General features: G+C 44.7%; 1 protein-coding gene across 1 annotated transcript in view; it reads right to left on the minus strand.

Annotated features, from left to right (window-relative positions):
• Positions 1-20117, minus strand: part of GPC1 (glypican 1) — a 200633-nt gene that overhangs the window by 27551 nt on the left and 152965 nt on the right. The window contains exon 3 of the mRNA XM_083849122.1: positions 1579-1970. Within this exon, the coding sequence (XP_083705248.1) occupies positions 1579-1970 (392 nt within the window). The remainder of the gene's footprint in view (positions 1-1578; positions 1971-20117) is intronic.

Genomic DNA, 20117 nt, shown 5'->3' on the forward strand with positions numbered 1-20117 from the left:
CCGATCTATTCTCTTTAGTGACCAGCGATAGGACCCGAGGGAATGGTGTCAAGCTGAGGCAGGGGAGGTTCAGGCTGGACATCAGGAAGAGGTTCTTCACCAAGAGGGTGGTCGCGCACTGGAACAGGCTCCCCAGGGACGCAGTCACGGCACTGAGCCTGTCAGAGTTTAAGAAGCGTTTGGACTGTGCTCTCAGTCATATGGCCTGAGTTTTGGGGCAGACCTGTGTGGAGCCAGGAGTTGGTCTCGATGATCCTTCTGGGTCCCTTCCAATGCAGGATATTCTATGATTCTATGAAATCCCATGGGTGGAAAGCCCACATGAAGGTGGGGAAAAAATACTCTGCACATCCATATCTTGGGTCCTTCCCTTCCACTGACACCAAGACTGCAGTTGCCCTACTGGTCTGCTTTACCCACTGCACTTGGCAAAAGGCAGTCACGCATGGCAAGCTGGAATGCTGTCATTCAGAGGATTTATGAAAAATCTTTTACTTTGGTCTCTCTGAAATTACACCATTCTCCTCTTTTATCTGTCTTAAGTGTCAGGAGAGTGTGATGTTAATGAGATGTACAAAGGCTTTTGGGTAGCCGAACGGTTTTACAGTCCCACATTGATAAATTAAAGCATTTGTCACTGTTACTACATTAATGTTTCTTCCTGAGATCAAAGTCTGGATTTGCTGCATCAAATAGTACCGTCCTCTGCTACACATTACCTTCCAAGGAAATTAATTGTGATTCCATATTTTTACATTCACAGTTTAATCACACCCTGATTCTCATACCTGCTGACTGCCATCTCCACATGCAGTATGCAAGTCATTTTTTAGTATGGATTTTCTCTTTGCTACTTGTGTGAAATGCTTGAATATGTTGTTTCAGGACAATCACCTTCTAGCTATGAAAGGCTGCTTCTGCAGTAAAGAATACAGACGATTTTCCTCCTCCTGAAACCCTGGATTCAGCCATGTTAATTTACATTTATATAGCACCTTTCATCCCTGAAGATCCCAATACACTCTTCAGACTCACCCTTTCTGTACACAGAGGCTGTACAAATATACACGGCTACACAAACAGCCACAGGAATCCTGTCACCAGCCACCGAGACGCATCTCTCTGCACGTATTCCCAGCACACTCTTAGCAAGCCAGTTCTGCATACCCTACATCATATCTCCATCAAGGACGAAACTAAGGCAGTGTGATTTAGAGGCATGTCATTTCCCTGCCAGGGAAATGCGAGGAATCTGGGCAAGCAACGAAACAGCTTTTCAGCCTGGGCGACTGACATCTCCTTGGCACTCTGCCACACAGGTTAAAATGAGGTAAAGTCTGACTTGCGGTGAGTTATACCTTGCTTCTCCAGCGCTTCCAGTGCCTGTAGAGGCCCAGGCTTGCTGCTCCCTTCCACTGATGGGTTACCCTCAGGCAGTTTGTTTTACAAAACTTAAAAATATCTGCTTGCCTTGTAATGAAAACTTAATGGCAAATAAATCCTCCTGTCCCTGACCAAAAGTAGTTGACTGGCTCCAACCAAATTGAGGATGGAGGAGAAGGAAGAACCCCGACATACCTGAGAGACCTTTTTGACCACGTCGCTGCCCACAAGAAAGCCCTGCGCGTAGGAACGTGCTGCGATGAAGGCTCGGGTTGCCTTCACCTTCAGGTCCCTGGGAACTTCCCCAAAGGGTTTGTGCTGCTCTGCATGTTTCACCATGCAGTCTAGATATTCATCCGTGATATGGTACTGGGGGTTCATCAGCTTGAAGAGCCGCTCCAACAAGCGTGTCCAGAACTCATTGAGGGCCTCTTCCAAGTTGATGTTGGAGCCCCGGTAATAGCGGCGTAGTTCACTGTACAAGTCCTTGAAGACCTTCACGTTTTGAGTGTACAATTCTCCGTACAGGCTTGGGAAAGCATCATAAAGGGTTTTTTCTGACTTGTTCAACAAATCCTGGAAATAACCTGAAGAGAGAGGAAAAAGGAGATCAGTTGGACAAGCAGGAATTTAACAGGCCACGCTGTTTGGCAGCACAACTGACTGCCCTGAAATAAGAAGGCACTAACAGAGCTTTTCCTCTAGCTGATCTCACCCACCCTCTCCGCCTTGAGCCTTGGCTGAGGATACTGAAGGGCACTGGGGGCCAGGCCTCTGCACCTCTTCTGGTGGCCACACAACTGAGACTCTTCCCTGAGGGCGTTTCCCAAGAACTCCCTGCATTGCTACAGCAGTAAAAGGCCACGCTGCTACCTGCAGGATCCTGTTTCCCCTGGTCAGTCCCTAGCCAGGTATCAGGGCAGACAGGGCTCACGACCAGTGGGGTTTATGTAGGCATGTACAAGTGCAGCCTGCAGAAATCTTACAGCAATCATGCCTTGTCATCAGAAAATGCCATTTTTATTTCTGCCTGGCTAACCTTACTGATACACATATGTAAACTGTACACATATGTAAACATATACATATGTAAACTAAATCAGTTTACAGTTTATTCGATTACTTTTTACATATTTACTTGACTACTTTTTACATATTTACTTGATTACTTTCTTACTTGATTCAGTAGGAAAGGTTTGTATGCAATAAAAGATGCCAAGCAGATATGAAACAAACACGTTATCCTTAAGCACATTAATAGCAAATGAACATATTTTTTGTATTTCTTCCAAACCACACCACAATGGATTTTTTAGTGGACTCAACATTAAGGTTCCAAATAGCAAAATCCTCGTGTTAGTTCTTAACATTTACATGCAACATTTGTTTTTAGTCAAGCACTAAGTGCTAGCACTGGGACTTTTTGAATCTGCCTAAATTCACAGAAGAATCGTGTTGGTGCTCACTTCACCAGGCCAGCCATGTGGGACTGCCCATCTGAGACACACACAACTGCATGAACTCCCAGCGGCTTTCAGGAGGCTTTAATAAGCAGCTAATCACACAGGTAGTTTTCAGGCTACCACACAAAACCTCAACCGATTAGTGAAGACAGGAACTTAGGTACCATTAATCTGAGGAATTTCTTTTATAACTGAGGAGAAAAAGTAAAGTGCCATAGTGTTACTTCTAGGTTTTCCTTACAGAACGCGTCAACCGACACTGCTTACATACCCCATAACTTGCCATAAGTGTCAGCTACCACCACAGGAGGCACTCAAGCCTGAATCAAGAACTAGATGTTTCTGGCACAGAAGCTGGTGCTTGTTAAACATCACCAGAAAGCACTGTGTGCACACCAGGAGGCCTGGATGCCACGCAGGTGATGGAGGCCTATCCTGCAGTGACTGCAGTTAGTCAGACGAGCGCATTGGTGCTTGTTTTCTGGCACGTTTTTGCCAAAGCCCCGCAGAGGTGGAGCAGGGCTGCCACCAGCAGTGGTGCCAGCCCTTCCAGAGAACCACCTCAGCCATCACAGCATCTCTGCCTCTGCCTCGATGCCCCTTGAGCACGTGTCCCAGTCCCATGCGCTGCTGCAGGAACGGGCACGTCTTAACTATGTTTGCCATGCCAGGGTCAGGCTCATGTGGGTTTGAACCGATGTCAATGTTATTGTGTTTGCAGTTCTACTCCCGTTCATTAATTTGCTTATTTGGATTTGCATCCTGCTTTTGTTTAGGTATAAACAACTAAATGGTTTTACATCCTAGCTTCGGTGGGCACAGAAGTGACAGAAACGGGACTTCATCTCTGTACACACAGCAGGGTGAAGACGGCAGATTAAATTCTTCCCTTTCTAACATCTGCAGGTATTCCCATTCTGCTCCCTGCCAGCTACCTTCAGACTACACCGTGGGGAACTCATAGCAGGAACAGCCTGATTTAATTTACTGATTTACACAAGTAACTGTAATCATCATTTAAGTCCGTGAGAGGAAAAATGATTTGAAATATCATTTTCATTTCAATTACATTTGTGCTTTTTGGGGCTTTTTTTTTGAAGCAAACCTGATTATCTTGTTCTTTAAATCTAAGCTACCATTTTTTGGGGGTGATGTACGATAAGCTGCAGTTGGAAGGAAACCATTATTCAATTAAAATGCATTAATAATCAAACAGCATGCATTTAAGGTATATAAATTAACTTCACTGTGTTAGGCACAGAAGAAAAGAAAGAAAGGCTTCTGAAAAATGCATACTGCACGTACAAAGCTTTATTAAAAGGAATTATTTTTTGAGGGAGTGTCACTGACTACAATTAGACATCTCTGAAACTTTATAACTAGTACAACTCTTTTCTACAGGCCTTATTTTCACTGGAAGGATGGTACAGTCTTACCTACATTAATATTTTCTCCATGGTTTCTCAGATTTGAGTGAAGCTAAAAATCAACAAGTGGACTGAACAAATGAAAATGCCTTCTGCATCTGTACCACAGGTTGCTAATACAGATTAATAATCAGATTCATCTGAGGTGGCTTCATTTTTCTGCTGCCATGGCTCTCCTACCTGTGCAATGGCCTGTATAGAGTTCACCAACAACAGGCATAAAATTCAAAGTTCTTCTGATGCTGTGAGACACCTAAAGGCTATTCCACATCTCAGTGTATCACTCCCAAGACTGCTGCTCACCCACTCACAATTTAATTCAAATGAGTGCAAACTTTCTTTCTTGCACAAACAGTTCTATTTGCTTTGTGACAAGTGACACTAACTGAATAAATTGCTCAGCAATCCAGGTATTACATGCAGCTTGGCACTCACCATCAGGAGGAATAAAACACCAGCAAACACAGCCTGATTTGTCAATTTGAGGTAAAATGACTTTTTTTTATTATTATTACGGAAATAGGAGAAACAAGATGTATATCTTTCTGTCAAAAAAATGGAAACTGCTCTCAAAAAAGTCCAACCTAATTAAGAGCTGATGAACTGTTACTTCTCACGTAAGTGTGAGAGAACACCAATTACAATCAACTCATTTGTGGCTGGTTCTCAGAAAGTTCTTCTAGATTTCACACAGTGAGAAAAAATATATCTACACTATCTAGGGAAAATTAATTAGCAATTAAGCCTAAATGTGTTTGTGATGAATAGCCAATCTGGCAGGGAATTGAAATGCACATTTTGCAGCATTAGAAGGCACTAAGAAGTGGGGTTTGTCAAGAGGGATGCTCCGAGAGATGCTGAGTGCCCTGGTCCTCAGCACCACCTCAGCCTGCACTGCTTGTGGCTTCAGTACAGCCACCTCCAATTAACACTGCATCGCCTCCTTAATGCCCCCTGCCTACTTCCATGTAATGTGTGTCAAAAAGGATGTGCAGGGCCTCCAGATTAAACAAACTGCTGAAGCCCAGTCCAGGCACCTGGGCTTACTGGTTTCAGGTAGAAGCGATGATTTATTCTGGGTTAAGGAGCCCAGCATCTGCAGCCATTGGGTGAGGGGGGTACCCTCGGGCATATGGGGACGTGTGAAGCCTCTCGCAGTTCAGCCGTCCCACTATTCCTATAAGAAGTTAAAATAACCCCCTGGGGGTCCGTTGGATTTATTAACTCTGCTTGGGTCCGCCACTGCTGGGTCTGCCCTGGCTCCTAAGAGACAGTGAGGGTGATAAGCACAGGTAGGGCATGGGTGTGCAGAGGCAGCTCGAGCCCAGCCACATCCCTGACACATCCCCAGGGCCCCTGAGCTCTGCCAACAGCGCAACTCACGCAGCTGTTTCTGCTCTGAGACGCAAGAAAGAGCTTATAGGTTTTCTGGGCCTGTGCTGAAAAAAAAAATAGAAAAAAAAACCAGAATTTCTAATTTTCTGCCAGACTCAGAAATTTTACAATAGAGGCAGATTAACCAGAGGTACATTCCTGTGAGCCACCTGCTAAATCTGTGACTGTACTCCTGCTCTTCCAAAAGTGTTTTCTCAAAGAGCCATTGGGCAGCTGAGTCCTTCCTCGCTGCTGCCTGCAAGGCACAACCATGCCACTGCTTTTCTAGAGCCAGTCCTCCAGCCAAACCAACCTCCATTTTCCCTGGGTCAGGGAAAGGCCACAGCTCCTCAGTCAAAGCTGTTTTTATGTAAAACATCACATTTGCAATCTAGCTGCAAAATTATGCAAAAGAAAAACCACACAATGGGAGCCTGCATTATTATTATTATTATTATTATTATTATTATTATTTATTTATTTCATTTCCAGGCTGAGAAAGAAGACAACAGGTTTTGCTCAAATAAAATTTGCCTTTTGTCAGAGGCCAGGCCTGAAAAGCTTCTACTTGACATTCAAAAACGCTGGAAAGCTCTGATGAAAGAATTGAAAGGTTTTACAAGCAAGAAAATTCTGCAGCCTTGGCCACTGTTTCTCCTGCTGTTGTAGTGACAAAAAGCTACTTATCAGAGAATTAAGTTTTCAAGCAGGATCTATAAACTTAGCATTCGACAGCGATTGGAAATCCCCACCCATTCCGCTTCACAGCTTCCCAGTGTTCACAGCCCATATTTTCACAGTTTCCACATTTTCACAACTCTGGATTCAGACTGGGAATCCGTGAAGAGCAAGGCAGGGCCCAGCAGTTCCTCTCTGTGAAGACAGCAAGTTCTGAGCTCCCTCTCCCACCATTAAGTACTTTTCCCAAGCTTTTTGATGCCATTTGATCACTCAACATCTGGAGCACGCTGGGGTACCTTCAACTAATATGGTGATGGAGTGGGAATGACTGTAGAGGAAAATGAAGAGGCCGCTGAAAGATGAGCATCCGAATGCTCTTTGGGCAAGCAGCAGACCTGGGATTCTTCAAGACCTACAGAACAGAGGCCATGCTAGAAAAAAAATATAAAAACAGGAGAAAGGCTATTTAATTACTTTTAATCTGAATATTAATTAAGCCTTAAGCAGAAAACTGAAGCATAAAAAGTTTTATGTGCGACTGGAAGATTGAAAGAGATGAGGGAGGAAAACACATTAATCGCGGGTTTCGAGAAGAAAGCAGTGTCTAAAGGCAAGTTTAGCACTGGATGACCACATGTGGTGAAGATGTGGAGTGACCACCTCCTCGCCCACCCACAGTCCCCAGCAGGGGGGATCCTGTGGCAGGTGACACCTTGAGCCCCTCACCTTCCCTCGGGGCAGCAGAAGCAGCACCCAGGGCTCTGCCATGCCTCCACCTTCCAGATCCAAGCTCTCCCCTACTTCTGCCTGTTTCAAGACGAGAGCAGACTGCTCCTGGACTGCAAAATTCATTTTGGTTCTGCTTCTGAGAAGCCTGGAGCAGTCCCTGTGGGAACTGCCAGCAGCTCACAGAGACCACGTAGCGCTGTATGGCTGCAGAGGTGCTGGCCTCATGCAAACGCTACAGAAAGTTTTCAGCAGCTGGGCAAGGAAAAAACTCTCCTGCTGGCTTCAAAGTTTTGCATGGCAAGCTAGGCTTGCAGTGTGAGGAGGAAGTATCAAATGCCATACTGTAGCTTCTCAAATTTGGGCAAGTACACAAGCCTCTGGAGGAATTCATGCAGGGCCAGGGTGATGGAGCGTCTCTGCAGCCCTGAAGGGCGTCCGAGTGAAATAAGCTCACCATTAACACCACTCTCATGTTCTGAGAAGACTGGACTAACCAGGAGAGAAAAATACGCTGACTCTGTGGTATCCTGTACATCAGCAGAAGCAGGGAAAGAAACAGCCTGGAGATGCTTACTCGAGCAGACCTCCAGCTCTGAGCTGGCCGTGTTGGTCTGAGCAGAGTCACAGAGGCACGGTATTTTCTTGGGCTGCGTTCCCATTTAATATATTGCCGCACATCCCGATACCAATTTGGTTCTTCGGTTGGTTTTAATACTGTCCTTGCAGTCAAACTAATATTAGAAGAGAATAATTCCGCAATAGCCTTAAGCCATTAAAATCCAACGTTAATGCATTCATGTCTATTTTATTCACTTCAGCTAGTATGGTGATATTTTATTTATAACATTGTTATTACTCATTATTAATTTAAGTACTACCCATGCCTATCCTGAAGAGCTGATACTGATACAACAGCAGCAACATGCTCTGGTTTGCACCTTAGCTGGCTTCTGTCAAAGGCAGTAACTACAGTGAGTTCCAGCCGGCTTAGGTTCCCTGTGCAAACAGCCTGGCATGTAGCAGTCCTGATGGCATTTTCCTTTGGAGGTCACCTCTCCCTTCACAGTTTCACATTCCTGTGAAGCAGCCACGCTTGTGGCAGCATCTCCTTAGTCCCTACCCGCCCTGGAGAACGCAGTCCTTCCCTGCATATGCTGGATCACTCTCACCTATGACATCCCTCCCACGTTGCACATCGCCCTCTTGCGCTGTGGCTGTGACCTAAGAGGCATAATGACGAACCGAGACTCAGACTTCAAAAAGCCCAAACGGAGATAAAATTAGCCTTTATCTACAAGCCAAAGGACAAGCAGTGTGAACAAACATAGCAGGATGCAGGAACTAGGATGCTTTTAGGTAACGCAAATGCTAACTTTTAGAATACTCTCCAAAAAGCCACTTTGCATTTAGTGAGGAGCCAAATACTTGGGGGAGCCTGAGAACAGTGTAGTGACATAGGACAGAAGAGATGTTGTGGTTGGTGAGCGATCACCCCACTTAGTGCTCTCCTCAGCTCGCTCAGTGCCCAGCAGAACAGCAGACAGGTTCTGCCCTCACTGCTCCTACTTGGCAGGCTGGTCCTGAACGTCTTCCTCAGACAGAAGGACTCCTTTCCTTAACTTCTGGCCTAGGTTTCTTCTGTATCTGCTTCATCTTTGCCAGTGTGCACCTCTAGTTTCAATAGGGGTTTTTGTTTCCTGGGGTTCACTCTGAGATATCCATACCCAAAGGCCTCTGTTTTCTCCGTACCTGTGCTGTCTTGCTTACACAAGCGGAAGTCCTTTCCACTTTTCACCTTATGGACTCTCCAGTTCTCTGATCATCCCACTAACTCTTCTCCTCTGGATGGCATTAATTTTTCCTAACTCTGGGTGATCAGAACTACAAGGAACATCTCCTTTCCAGCACTGGAATTAGCGCTATGAACACTGCAAGGACTGCACTTACCCTGTTTAGGAATGCATCACATTAGCATTTCACAGACTTTCTGCCACCAAATGGGGTATATCCCAAACCCTTATTTATTTATAACCAATTTGTCCCCAGCTGTATGCCTTGCACTTTTGAACACTGAATATCATTCTATTTCTATTATTTCAGTCTTTATGATTATCCCTCTTCTCTAGTAACAACTTTTCCCAGCACTGTGTCATCAACTGATTTCACGAGCACATTTACTGTCATTTGTTCCAGCCTTTACCTGGCCTGTCTTTGAGAACCACAACTGGGGTCTCCCTCCAGCCCAAGAGCTCCTCTTTCAATACAGCGTATTGCTGCCTCTCCCTTTGCTAGGTCTTCATCTGATAATTCCTCTACTAATTTCCATCTTCTTCAGCTTAATAAACTACTCTAGGCACAGATGCGAATGCCTTTGAAGTCTCCGAAGATAAGATTAGTTGATAGAACAGACACCACATGAGCAGCAGTGAAAGCAGGTAGCTAGATAGGATTTTACCTAATCTCTACAATAGCTGGCTTTGGATAAGAGTTAAAGATGGCCTTGCTTAAACTGGTTTTAGATTTGGATATACAGCAGACAGATGGTTTCTTTTGTTAGGAAGAAAGAAGCTTTTTGAGAAAACAAAGAAACTTATTGCAAAAAAAAATTTGCTGTTGCATGAAACACCATTTTGGAACATGGCTCTTGAAGTGAAAGCACAGGGAGCAAGCACCTCCAGTCATCTCCAAGAGAAAGTGGTCATTTTCTGCCAGCACTTGGATAATGTTTTTGTACTTTATAATGCAAGCTTTTTGCCCATTTGGCACTGTTTTGAATGGCAGTCAAAGAGACGCAATTATCTGCACCTATTTTTTATTCTACATATTCCCCCTCCTCTGTTTCTGCGATTTGCCAAGACGGTTTGCCTGTGTCTAAGGGAAGGCAGATGTGGATCCCAGCCACTAAAGTGAGGGAGGAGAGGAAGCTCCCTGGTGGAAAGCTCTTCAGAGGGAAGAGGTGATCCTCACACGAGGAACTGCGGCGAGGCAGATGTTCTGCTCATCCTCCTGGTGAGTGCCACACAGCTGCTGGGGGCATAGTGAAAGTCACCCAAGGTGACAGCAACAAGCCTGGGTGTCACAAACGCAGCCTCTGAGACCCTGCCCAGCTTCAGCAGCAGCTCTCTCCAAAACCTGCCTCGTCAAGAAACCACTTTATAGACTGTCGATTCTGATGCACTCAGCATTACCTTCCTGATGTCCCTTGGCAACACGTCTGTGTAAATCTGAAGACTTCCCTGAATACAAGTTCATGTAACAACTTTGCAAGTACAAGAGCCAGTTGGTGGTGGTGCGGGGCAGAGAAGACTGAATAGTCTGTATGAGTGGCAGGACAGACGAGCAAAGCCTGCATGCATGCTGCAGCATTAACAGGAGCCAGCATCCCCATGCTGGAGCGCGATTCCCTTCTGCCTGGTGGAAAAATAGTAAGGAGGGAGCAAGAGCAAATGGCATGCACCTGCTCGGAAAGCGATTCCAGGCGCCACACAACACCCTCACAGACCGTGGGATATAAAATGCCATGAAACATAATGCAGCTGACATCCAAAGCATTTGCCTGGGTCGCTCCTCTATTGTTTGTGCTTGAAATCGCCATTTTTGGAAGTTTGCTGCGGTGTGACCCTGTGGCCCAAGGAAGGGAGCCACGGGAGAGGGCGGGTCAGTGCCTGCTCGGTGCCAGGCACGGCTGCGCCAAGCTTGCGTGTGCCCCTGCGGGATCAAATGGGGGCTGCATAATAGGATAAGGGGCTGCATGCAGCGTGTATATGGCCCCTTGTACACACACGGCTGGAAATACTCAAAAAGTTGTGTGCGACCACGGCCACCTGCATGAGACTGAAAGACAAACTGCCCATATGCTCGATTTTTTACATGGTTTCCGCATTGAATTTGAACCCTGTGCATTTCTCATACTTTCTGTTGTGTGAAGCCTATAACCCGGTACAGTGCAACATGCCACAGAAACGTGTGTCTTCTCTGGATATTCTGAATATTTACATACGGGGCTATACTGGGTCCTACCCCAGCTATGTGGTCTGGCCCCTGCAGCGAGGTGACCCTCTGTACTGCACGAAGGCACCAACAACAGCGCAAGGGAGGATCTTACCTCTCAAAACACACCCACAGAAGTTTCCCAAACAAACCTCTGTGTTTAAGAGTTGCTGCTGGTCAACAATGTATGTGGGGTTGTTGGACCCCTTCTGGGCTGAGCTACCCCGCTAGGCTCTTGCACTGAGGCCCACATTTAGTTACGTTTTCTGGGGAAAAGTACTTTCCTCCACTGGTTTTATATCTCTTCTGTACAACACGCGCACCGCACACCTTCTAGTGTGAGAAACAGAACACATTCACTCCTTACTTGCCATCTTTAAATGTTTCACAGACCTCTACCATACCTCCACATCTTTGCTAAGCTGAAGAGCCTTACCTATGAAAAGTGAGCACATTCTTCCATTTTCTTTGCTGTCGCCTTTCTTCTCCCCGGCACAAGCTCCTTTGGCAGTGCGGGAAGCTCAGAAGCCCTATGGGGCATGAGGACCTCGCTCCCTGATCCGTGCTGCAGGGAACCTGCCAGAGGCTGGAAGCCTTTGCAGGAGGGATCTGGTCTGACTGAATCCAGGGTGGGATAAGCAAGCACAAAAGATGAGAATCTTTGTTTTCCCTACATGCATTCCCAGGATCTGAGCTGGCAAGGGATTTTAATCAGGGCTCCTTCTAAATATATCTGTGCTACAACTACAGACTTGCAGCAAACGCTGAACTGCGAGCATTGCCCCAGCAGACTCTTATCAAACAGATCTTGTGGCAAGCCCATTGCAAGATAAGGGCCGGGGAGGTGCATGGGCGGGCTCCACCAAGCAGGCGTTGCGCTGAAGGCAGCAGAGGCACCTCCCGAGGCACCTCAGCACCTCTGTAGGGCTGCTCGTCTCTCTCCAGCGACCGCAGGAGCTGGGATAATGAAGGGAGACTAGGCTAAGCTTGTGGATAAATGAAATTTTGTGAGATCAGTTCCACTCTTGTTCTTTTTTTTCCCCCTCTAAGAAAGACTAATTTAAAGGCGAACCAACAAGTGTCATAGCTATCACTGACAGAAACATGAAAGGTGGTAAAAGTAATTGTTAGTACCGCCTGTTCCTTTCCAGGCTTATTCAGTGAGATCTGAAGGGCTGTATTTCTCCAACAGCACAATAAACTGAAGTAACTTCCAGTACTGAGGGTTGCTGGCGGTTATAAAAGGTGTGATGTACATGCTGGATAAATGCACGGTACATATCTGTAAGGCAGCGGTATTTTTCACTCCAGAAAGAAAAGTGTTCCTTTCAACCCACTGAAAGAAGCCAGCAGGTACACAGAAACGGGCACACACAATGTATTTTACCAGGACACTGCCAAGGCAACCTGCACGCCAAGGCAACCTTCAACCTTTGCAACGCACGACCGGCTATAGAGACACATCATGGAGAAGAGGAGAGGCTCTGTGGCTCCGGAGACGCCAGTGCAGGTTGTCACGTTTCCAACATCTTCTGCTCAGTCTCGCGGCGGCTTGATTTGACCTTCTGTCCCTCTTAGCAAGCGCTAGACAGCAGATGCTTCAAAAATAAACCTCCCAGGATACAATATCTCAGCCCCCATCCCTCTCCTCAAATTAGGCACTGTCAAAGGTTGAAAATAATGAAGTGTTCGTAACTTTCAGTATGCATCTTCTAACCTCTTCCTTGCTTATAAAATATACCACTATCAGGAGTCAAATTGTCATTAAGCCAGGCTCTTATAATGCATTAATATTTTAATTGAGCAAAGCATCGGTGAATGATTCTCTTTAAAATTTAATGCATTTCATTGTCTCTGCAAAAAAAAAAAAAGGCAGAGGAAGAAAAACATGGTTTGTGCCTATCTTTGACACTTTCCACATTCAAAGATGGACTTATGCACTCGCACATCCTCACTGCATATTTTTCAAGGTCAAAACTTCTTTAAGTTTTCAGAAGTGACAGGTCTCACGTGGCAGTGAGACAGAACTAACTTCAGCATTTTATCTTTTTCATTAGTGTTGCCCTCTGCTCAAAAAGGCCTCCAGACAAACTATTTATTGTTGGGTTAATTAGGTCGTTGAATCTAAGCTTGCCACTGCCTTTTTGAAGTATAGAGTATCTCAGACACATGGTCCTTGGATATCTAAACATCTTGAGTATCTGACACATGGGCTTTCCCAAAAGAGCAAGCAAGATAGAAATTGCCAGCTGTATGGATTATATTCTGGACAGACCAAGTTCCCATGTTATTATAGAAGGAGTTTATCTAAGCCCACATAAAGCTCTTAATCTCTAGCTCCCCCTCTTCTTTCAGTGCCATCAGAAAGGAACCTCCTTGTCTATTTGGAAAAAAATTTTGCTTAGGACATTCCCACTCACGGAACCAGTATGAAAAGGAGAAGTAAGTGAAGATGAGAGAAGAAAACTACTGTTAGCAGCCAAACGAAACTATGCATATATGTATGTGTATCTGACAGCTGGAAGTGCCAAGAATGTATACACACAAAATACTATGCATGGCTGTTATCTGAGTAACATTATTATCAGTTGGTATTTTACTATAGCTACTACTATTGAGTACTGCTAGCCGATTTCACTGCACCTGGTTGAGACTCATAGAAGTATCTTGTCCAGTGTTTAGGCCTTTTCCAACTATGTCTCAATATGCTTTCTGACAGGCATCAATGGGTATAAAACATATTTTTGTTTGTCTGCGGAATATACACATTACATATTACTGGTTTGACTTACTACTTGTATATAAATCTGTAAAGTAAAATCACATTGTGACTGTGACCAGCATGGAAATTCTGCCACAAAATCTATTTTCTTTGGAAAGCTGCATGACGGAGGAAGCTGCCATTTCATCTTAACTACATCTAGAGAAACCCCCACCCCTCAGCTGTTCACTGACACCACTCTCAGATGAGACGTGCTGAGTGACAGGTCCCCGTCCAGCAATTCAGAAACATCACTGTGTATAGCCACGTATATCTGACAGTGGTGTGTAAAGCAGCAGCAACCTATACACGTGGCGAGAGGGAATTCTGCCCCCTCAGCCTTCACTCTATATAAATAGGGCAGATGGGACATTTGCATTTTTACTGGCCCATGCGGCATCTTCAATCCTTATTTAGGGGCCCCAGTAAAGCAAAGCAGAAACCAAGCGTGCTTCCCTCAGCCAGGGCTGACTTCCAGACCTCCCGTCACCTCTGTGCTATCTGCAGACATTTAAACCTCACCACAGACCTCCAGTCACCTCCGTGCTATCTGCAGACATTTAGACCTCATCAGGACCTCATCTGGAAGAAATATAATTTTAAGACTCGGGAAAGAGTCTGGGAGAATTTGAGAAATGTCTCTGGTCTCCCAGCTTCACTAATTTCATTTTAAGACATATGTATAATACGTGTATTTATACTTTTATATGAATCAAACATAAATCTCCCTAGAGTTTGCAAACATTACAAAGCCTTGGAAGACAACCTGCTTGGATGCCTTGTGCCTCTCAGGACTATCAGCTGGATACATCAATGACTAAAAACATCTGCATCCACCATGGGCTGTCATCATGCTCACAGAATGGAGATCGAAAATGTGTATTAAAGAAGATATTAGCTGAGAACTGGAATGCTAACCACAGTCTGACTGCAGTTATGCTAAAAAAAAAAAAAAAAGAAAAAAAAAAAGAGAGGAAACTACATGTGCTCCTCCTCTTTAAAAATTCATCTAGAATAACAGTAAAAAGGCTCTGGATAGCCCAAGATGTTGGCAACTCTCCTCATGCCTGAGTTGGGGTTTCTGCTGCCATTGAAGCACCTCTGGCTCATGCCCAAGTTAGAAGGATGGAAGAAGTGGACGCTTGTTAGAAACATGTACTTGTCCCACTTTAGCCAACTTAAAACTCTTCTTTCCTTTTTTTTTTTTTTTGTGTCAAGTTTTATCTCAAGTACACTGCACCAAGGAATTGGACATGGGTAATAAGTTCTGACCTCTTTTAAATGCTCTCCCATGAACTTAGGTTGAAATCCTCGTTAAACAGTTAGATAAGTTAACTCATTTAGCTGCTCAAACTCAATAAAGAAAGAGAGGATATGCAGAGCTGATGACGATGAGAAACTGTCATTCACCTTTTCTCTTAACACAAGAGCTTAGGGACAATCAGAGAAATCTCAGATCTGGCAGAAGATTTAAAATAGACCAAAAGAAATACCGTGTCCAACAGATAAATTATGGAAAACCCTGTCCTTGTCACAAAATGTCCTGGATGCTGGAGACTAAAATAAATTCAAAAGATGATCAAATCAGAGAAAGGAAAGTCTATGTGGTGGACATAAAACAGAATGAACAGAGTGTCCAGGGTAGCAGAGGAGCTGCAGAGCATTTGTGAGGCAGAAGGCACAGAAGACACCTCTCTCTACTCCTTGCTCCCTAAACACGTATGTACCCTATTAATCGCCCTGCCGCTATCTGAACCACTCTGGGAGGCTATCAACATCGATACCAACAAACAAGGTGAATTTTATTCTAAGGGAAGAAAAGTTCAGCAGTTCCTCACTAGGCTCAGAACCCACACCGTGCTGGCCCCAGGTAGTTCCCCAGAGCCACTGCGGGGTCTTGCTCGGCTCACCAGGGCTGAGGCAGCCCGGCAGCCTACTGTAACCAGGTCCTGGGGCTTGGACAAGCTCTTCTTTCTGTGGCCCCAAACCAGAACCCTCTTTCTGATGCAATTCCCCTCCTGTGACTTCACTGCACCACGCATTTACTGTGAGCAAATGCATCCCCAGGCATTTTCTATAACCCACAAGTGATTAACTTAATTATGATAGCAACTTCTGTATCTCCCATTAATGGAAGGCTGTGATACACCACCAGGTTATGATATGCAGGCACACTTTCTCATGTTAGCTCAGATTGGGTGGAACAGAGTATGCTATAACCTAAAACTCATTAATAGCTTATTCAGGTGACACAGCTGTGGCCTTTTCTTTACAAATGCGCCAGTAAGACTTGAAAATCTCCTCTGCATGTGTACGTATCCAAGTAAACCCACAAAGATGTCTTGCTACCGCTGTGATGATAAGAAATGGGGCTTACTGTTGGCCTTGGGCAGAGACACTAGATAAGAAGCCAAGCTGAGCAGTACCTGTTAGAACTCTGTTAAGGGGAACCTCCTAAGTATTGACATTTCCATGCCTGTTGGGGTGGGCAGTAATTCGACAATTTGCCTTTGATTCCCTCAGGATGCTCAATCTGGGTTCAGATCAATGGCCCAATCAGCTGTTTCAGCTCAAGTCTCCTTTCAACAGGAGCACTTTAAAGCAGTCATACATTTTTGGCATGTTCAGGTGGCCAAGTGACGTACATTCCCCAGAGAATTTCCCCAGAGAATTTTTCCCCAGAGAATTTTCCCCAGAGAATTTCATCTGAGTCATTTGTGTCAGGGACAACCAATTTTGGGGTTACGTTCCGTGAGCTTTTCAAAAAGACGCACAATACTTTTCTGTGCAGTTTGAATATGGACAAAGCAAACCAAAAGCCCTCTCCTGATGCTCCAGGGAGCTGAAAATCCTCTCCCAGCACATGGCAGATGTGGAAGCTGCTGGCTGGAGGGGCCTTGGAGAACAACCCCCCTGACTGGGGCTCACGCTGTCACTGTCCATTTTCCTAAACCCCTGCTTACACTGTTTAACTGCTGCACATAACCACCAACTTACATGGCAGGTTTCCTACCCTTTTAATTCCCACTTCAACCACATGCTTGGCAACTCTCTGTTTACACAGCTCCACCATGCTTAAAGAGGGAAAGGCAGCTCAGCTCCTTGCTAATGAGATAAAAGCCAATTTAGCTTCATTTACAGCTTTCATATGGAAAAGGGTAAGGACCATAAGGAATGGGTAGCATTTGTGTGCACCATCAGTAAGCTGAAGAGAAGAGAAACATCCCATTCCATATAACGGATAACCAAACCTTCAGCCTTTGAAGCATTTGGCATGGCTGTCTTGATCTTTAGGTGTCATTTCCTCTCATTTGACAAACAGAGGAATTGCTCTGCATGATCTCCATCTCCCCAAGTCTTCCTCTAACATTAAGAATAACTTTATCAGTAGCGCAGACACCTCTTTTTACTAACTTCAGAGGACGTTTAGGCAATTGTGATGACGAGAAACCTGGAGGCCTTAGCTGAGGTGAGATGAAACCCACCCTCAGTCTTCAGTCTCCTAGTCAATTAATTACATTAACATGCTATAATCCCAGGGGCCAGCTTGCTGCCCTTCATTATAAATGTCTTGGGAAGGAAAACACTGGCATTTGCAAGCCTGTTCCTGCTTCATTTCCTTTAATCAGCATCTTACAGTGACACAAACCACTGCTTCTTTGTGGTGTTGACAAAATGGGTGAAGTCATTTAAGGTCTTTGTAGCTGCTTGATTTGTAACACAGGCTTTGGCTCTCATTCACAAGCTTTTTTTTTTTTTTTTTTTTGTGCAATCTCATGTAGCTGATGTAGCCGACAGTGTGCAATGTGTCTGCAGCATCTGTCAAACAAGATGAATTGTCACAGAAGCCTGTACGTGCACATGGAAATCAGAGCAACTAGATAGAGCAAGTGGGAAAAAGCAACGGAGCCATTTCCTGCCTGGGTGGCTCTGTCCTCTAGGATGGAGCTGGAACTTGTGGCAGATTCCAACCAACACAGAGAGAGGGAGCGAAATAACAGCTCCTACCAGCTTTGTGAAATGAGGACGAGCAGGCCAGGAGTTGGAGGAGGACCCTCAGCATGCTGCCTGCATGGGAAAGGCTTGGCGAGCTTTCTTTCAGCCTACTGACTCCCGGAGGACTTAGGCGGGAGGCAGCCGATACAAACGTACCGTGTGCGGGAACAGCTCCACTGGGATCTTGCACCTTCTTTGATATGAAAGTCAATTGTGCATGAAATACAATCCCCTTGAAAAACTGACTTCATTTGTTCTTATGCTGACAGAACTACTTGCATGATACATTAAAAAACAGCAACAGAAAAACTAGTCATAAAATATTGGCAGAATGGATTTACATGTCCAGGAGCTAAAAAGAGTCAGAACAAGAAAGAGAAGCCAAATAGCTGCAACTTACTTATTAGAGATCTATTGAATAAATGGCCCTGGGAACTACTGTACCAATTCATGCTCAACAAATGAGAAAACAAAAGCTGTTTCATTAAAGAAGTGCCTTAGAGTGAAATAATTGGTAGGAATATTAAAGGAGACCTTATCTGTGATTATTATTATTTTTTGATTATGCTGTACTACTTTTTCAAGTCTAACAGCTAACCCATAAGGCCGAGCAGGAACTGTTACACTCTTACTAACATACTTCTAATTCGGCAGGTTGCATGGGAATGCAATTGAATTGAACCTTGAATGCAAGTGGCTGGGAACAAAACTCATCTGTGCTTTCCTGTAAATACACTAACAGCAGCAAGAAATGAAGCTGCCTTCCATCACAGTATGAGGCCATCAATGTCTGAAGGGTTGATAACCACTGAGCCCACCAGCACAAATGGGATCTAGGCAATCAGGTGTGAGCACCTTCCTACCAAAGCAGCTGGAGCCGCACACATGTCCAGCGTTGTAATTCCCTGCTGACCATGGAAGGGAAAAGAATAGTTGCTGAATTTTTAACTTTGTTGAATTACAGCAACAGTTTGTGCTTCAGTGTGAGATGGGAGAAAGAAATGTGGGTTCGGTTTTAACCGGACATAAGCTGAGCCATTCTTCTCTGCTCCCCTGCCTGCAGATGCTCCGGTCGTACGACAGACACATGGGTGAGACTGCTTGGAGAAGACACGCACTGCCAAAAGCTTGTGCTTTGTAACTAACTTTCAGCTGCATTACTGAAATGTTTAACTAAGTCTAATTAACACTTTTAGCCCATGGCGTTTCTATCATTTGGTTTGATCTATCAGCACTCCTTTTTCTAATCCTTTTAACACAGGCTGTTTAAAAGGCTCACTCAAGATGATGCTTAGAGCATTCTAAAGTATTGCTATTACTAGCAAAGCTATTTGGTGCTCATTAGCAGGATGACAATTAGATGAAAAGAAAGTGTAGGTTGAATCACAAGACTAGTGCCTCCTTACTAATTTTATCTAAAGTGCCTAATGACGCCAAGCCACAGCCACTGGTAATCAAGAGGTGAGAGGCTCCTTGGCTCCGAGCAGCTCCCCATGGCAGCCATTTGGTGAGGATCCAGTATAGGTCCCTGACCTGGAGCTTCATTTTGAACACCTCCAGTCATGTACATTATTAGGTTTTACAGAACTTTCTTCCCCTAAACCCAAGCCTTGCCTTGCCTTGCCTTGCCTTCCCTTCCCCCATCCACTTTTTTTTCTTCCTCTTGTGGCTTTGAATGGGTTTGAAGGGCTTTTGCTGTCCGGTATTAAACAGATATCCAAGAATAGGCCTCTCTAAAACAATGCCGGATCACTTCCAGATTTATTTTTGTCTGTGTGTGCCACATGAAGGTTGAATGGGTTTCTGAAATATCGCTGTAGTAGTAGGCACTGGGATAATGATACTGATTTTGGTCTTCAACCAGCTGTTTGCTCAAGTATAATCAAGCTACTGTATTCTTTTTCCTCCCCACAGTGAGTACAGTTGGTTTATATTTGAACTTTTCTGCCTTGGAGACCATGTTCACCACTGACTCCCTGAAGGACATTGGGTCTCATATACTTGGACTTCCTCTGTTCTGCTCTTGCTGTGAAGAAAGCCCTTTATGTTGATGTGACACTATAAAAATCCATAATCATAAAGTCAAAAATAAATCCCTATTAGAGTAAGATCAGCTGAATACTCTGAATTGCTTTCTAAAGTGGTATTTGGTTCTGCCCTGTACTTTCATGTTTGACTTCAATTAAATTAGTTTTCCTTAGCAATTCAGAGTCCTTTAAATCACCATATGTCACTGAATATAAAAATCACGGTATATTTACTGCATAAATAAGAGGGCACTACACTGCAGGTTGTGTCACTTCAAAGGTCTTC

This window comes from Anser anser (genome assembly GCF_964211835.1).
Source record: "Anser anser genome assembly, chromosome: 9".
Taxonomy (NCBI): domain Eukaryota; kingdom Metazoa; phylum Chordata; class Aves; order Anseriformes; family Anatidae; genus Anser; species Anser anser.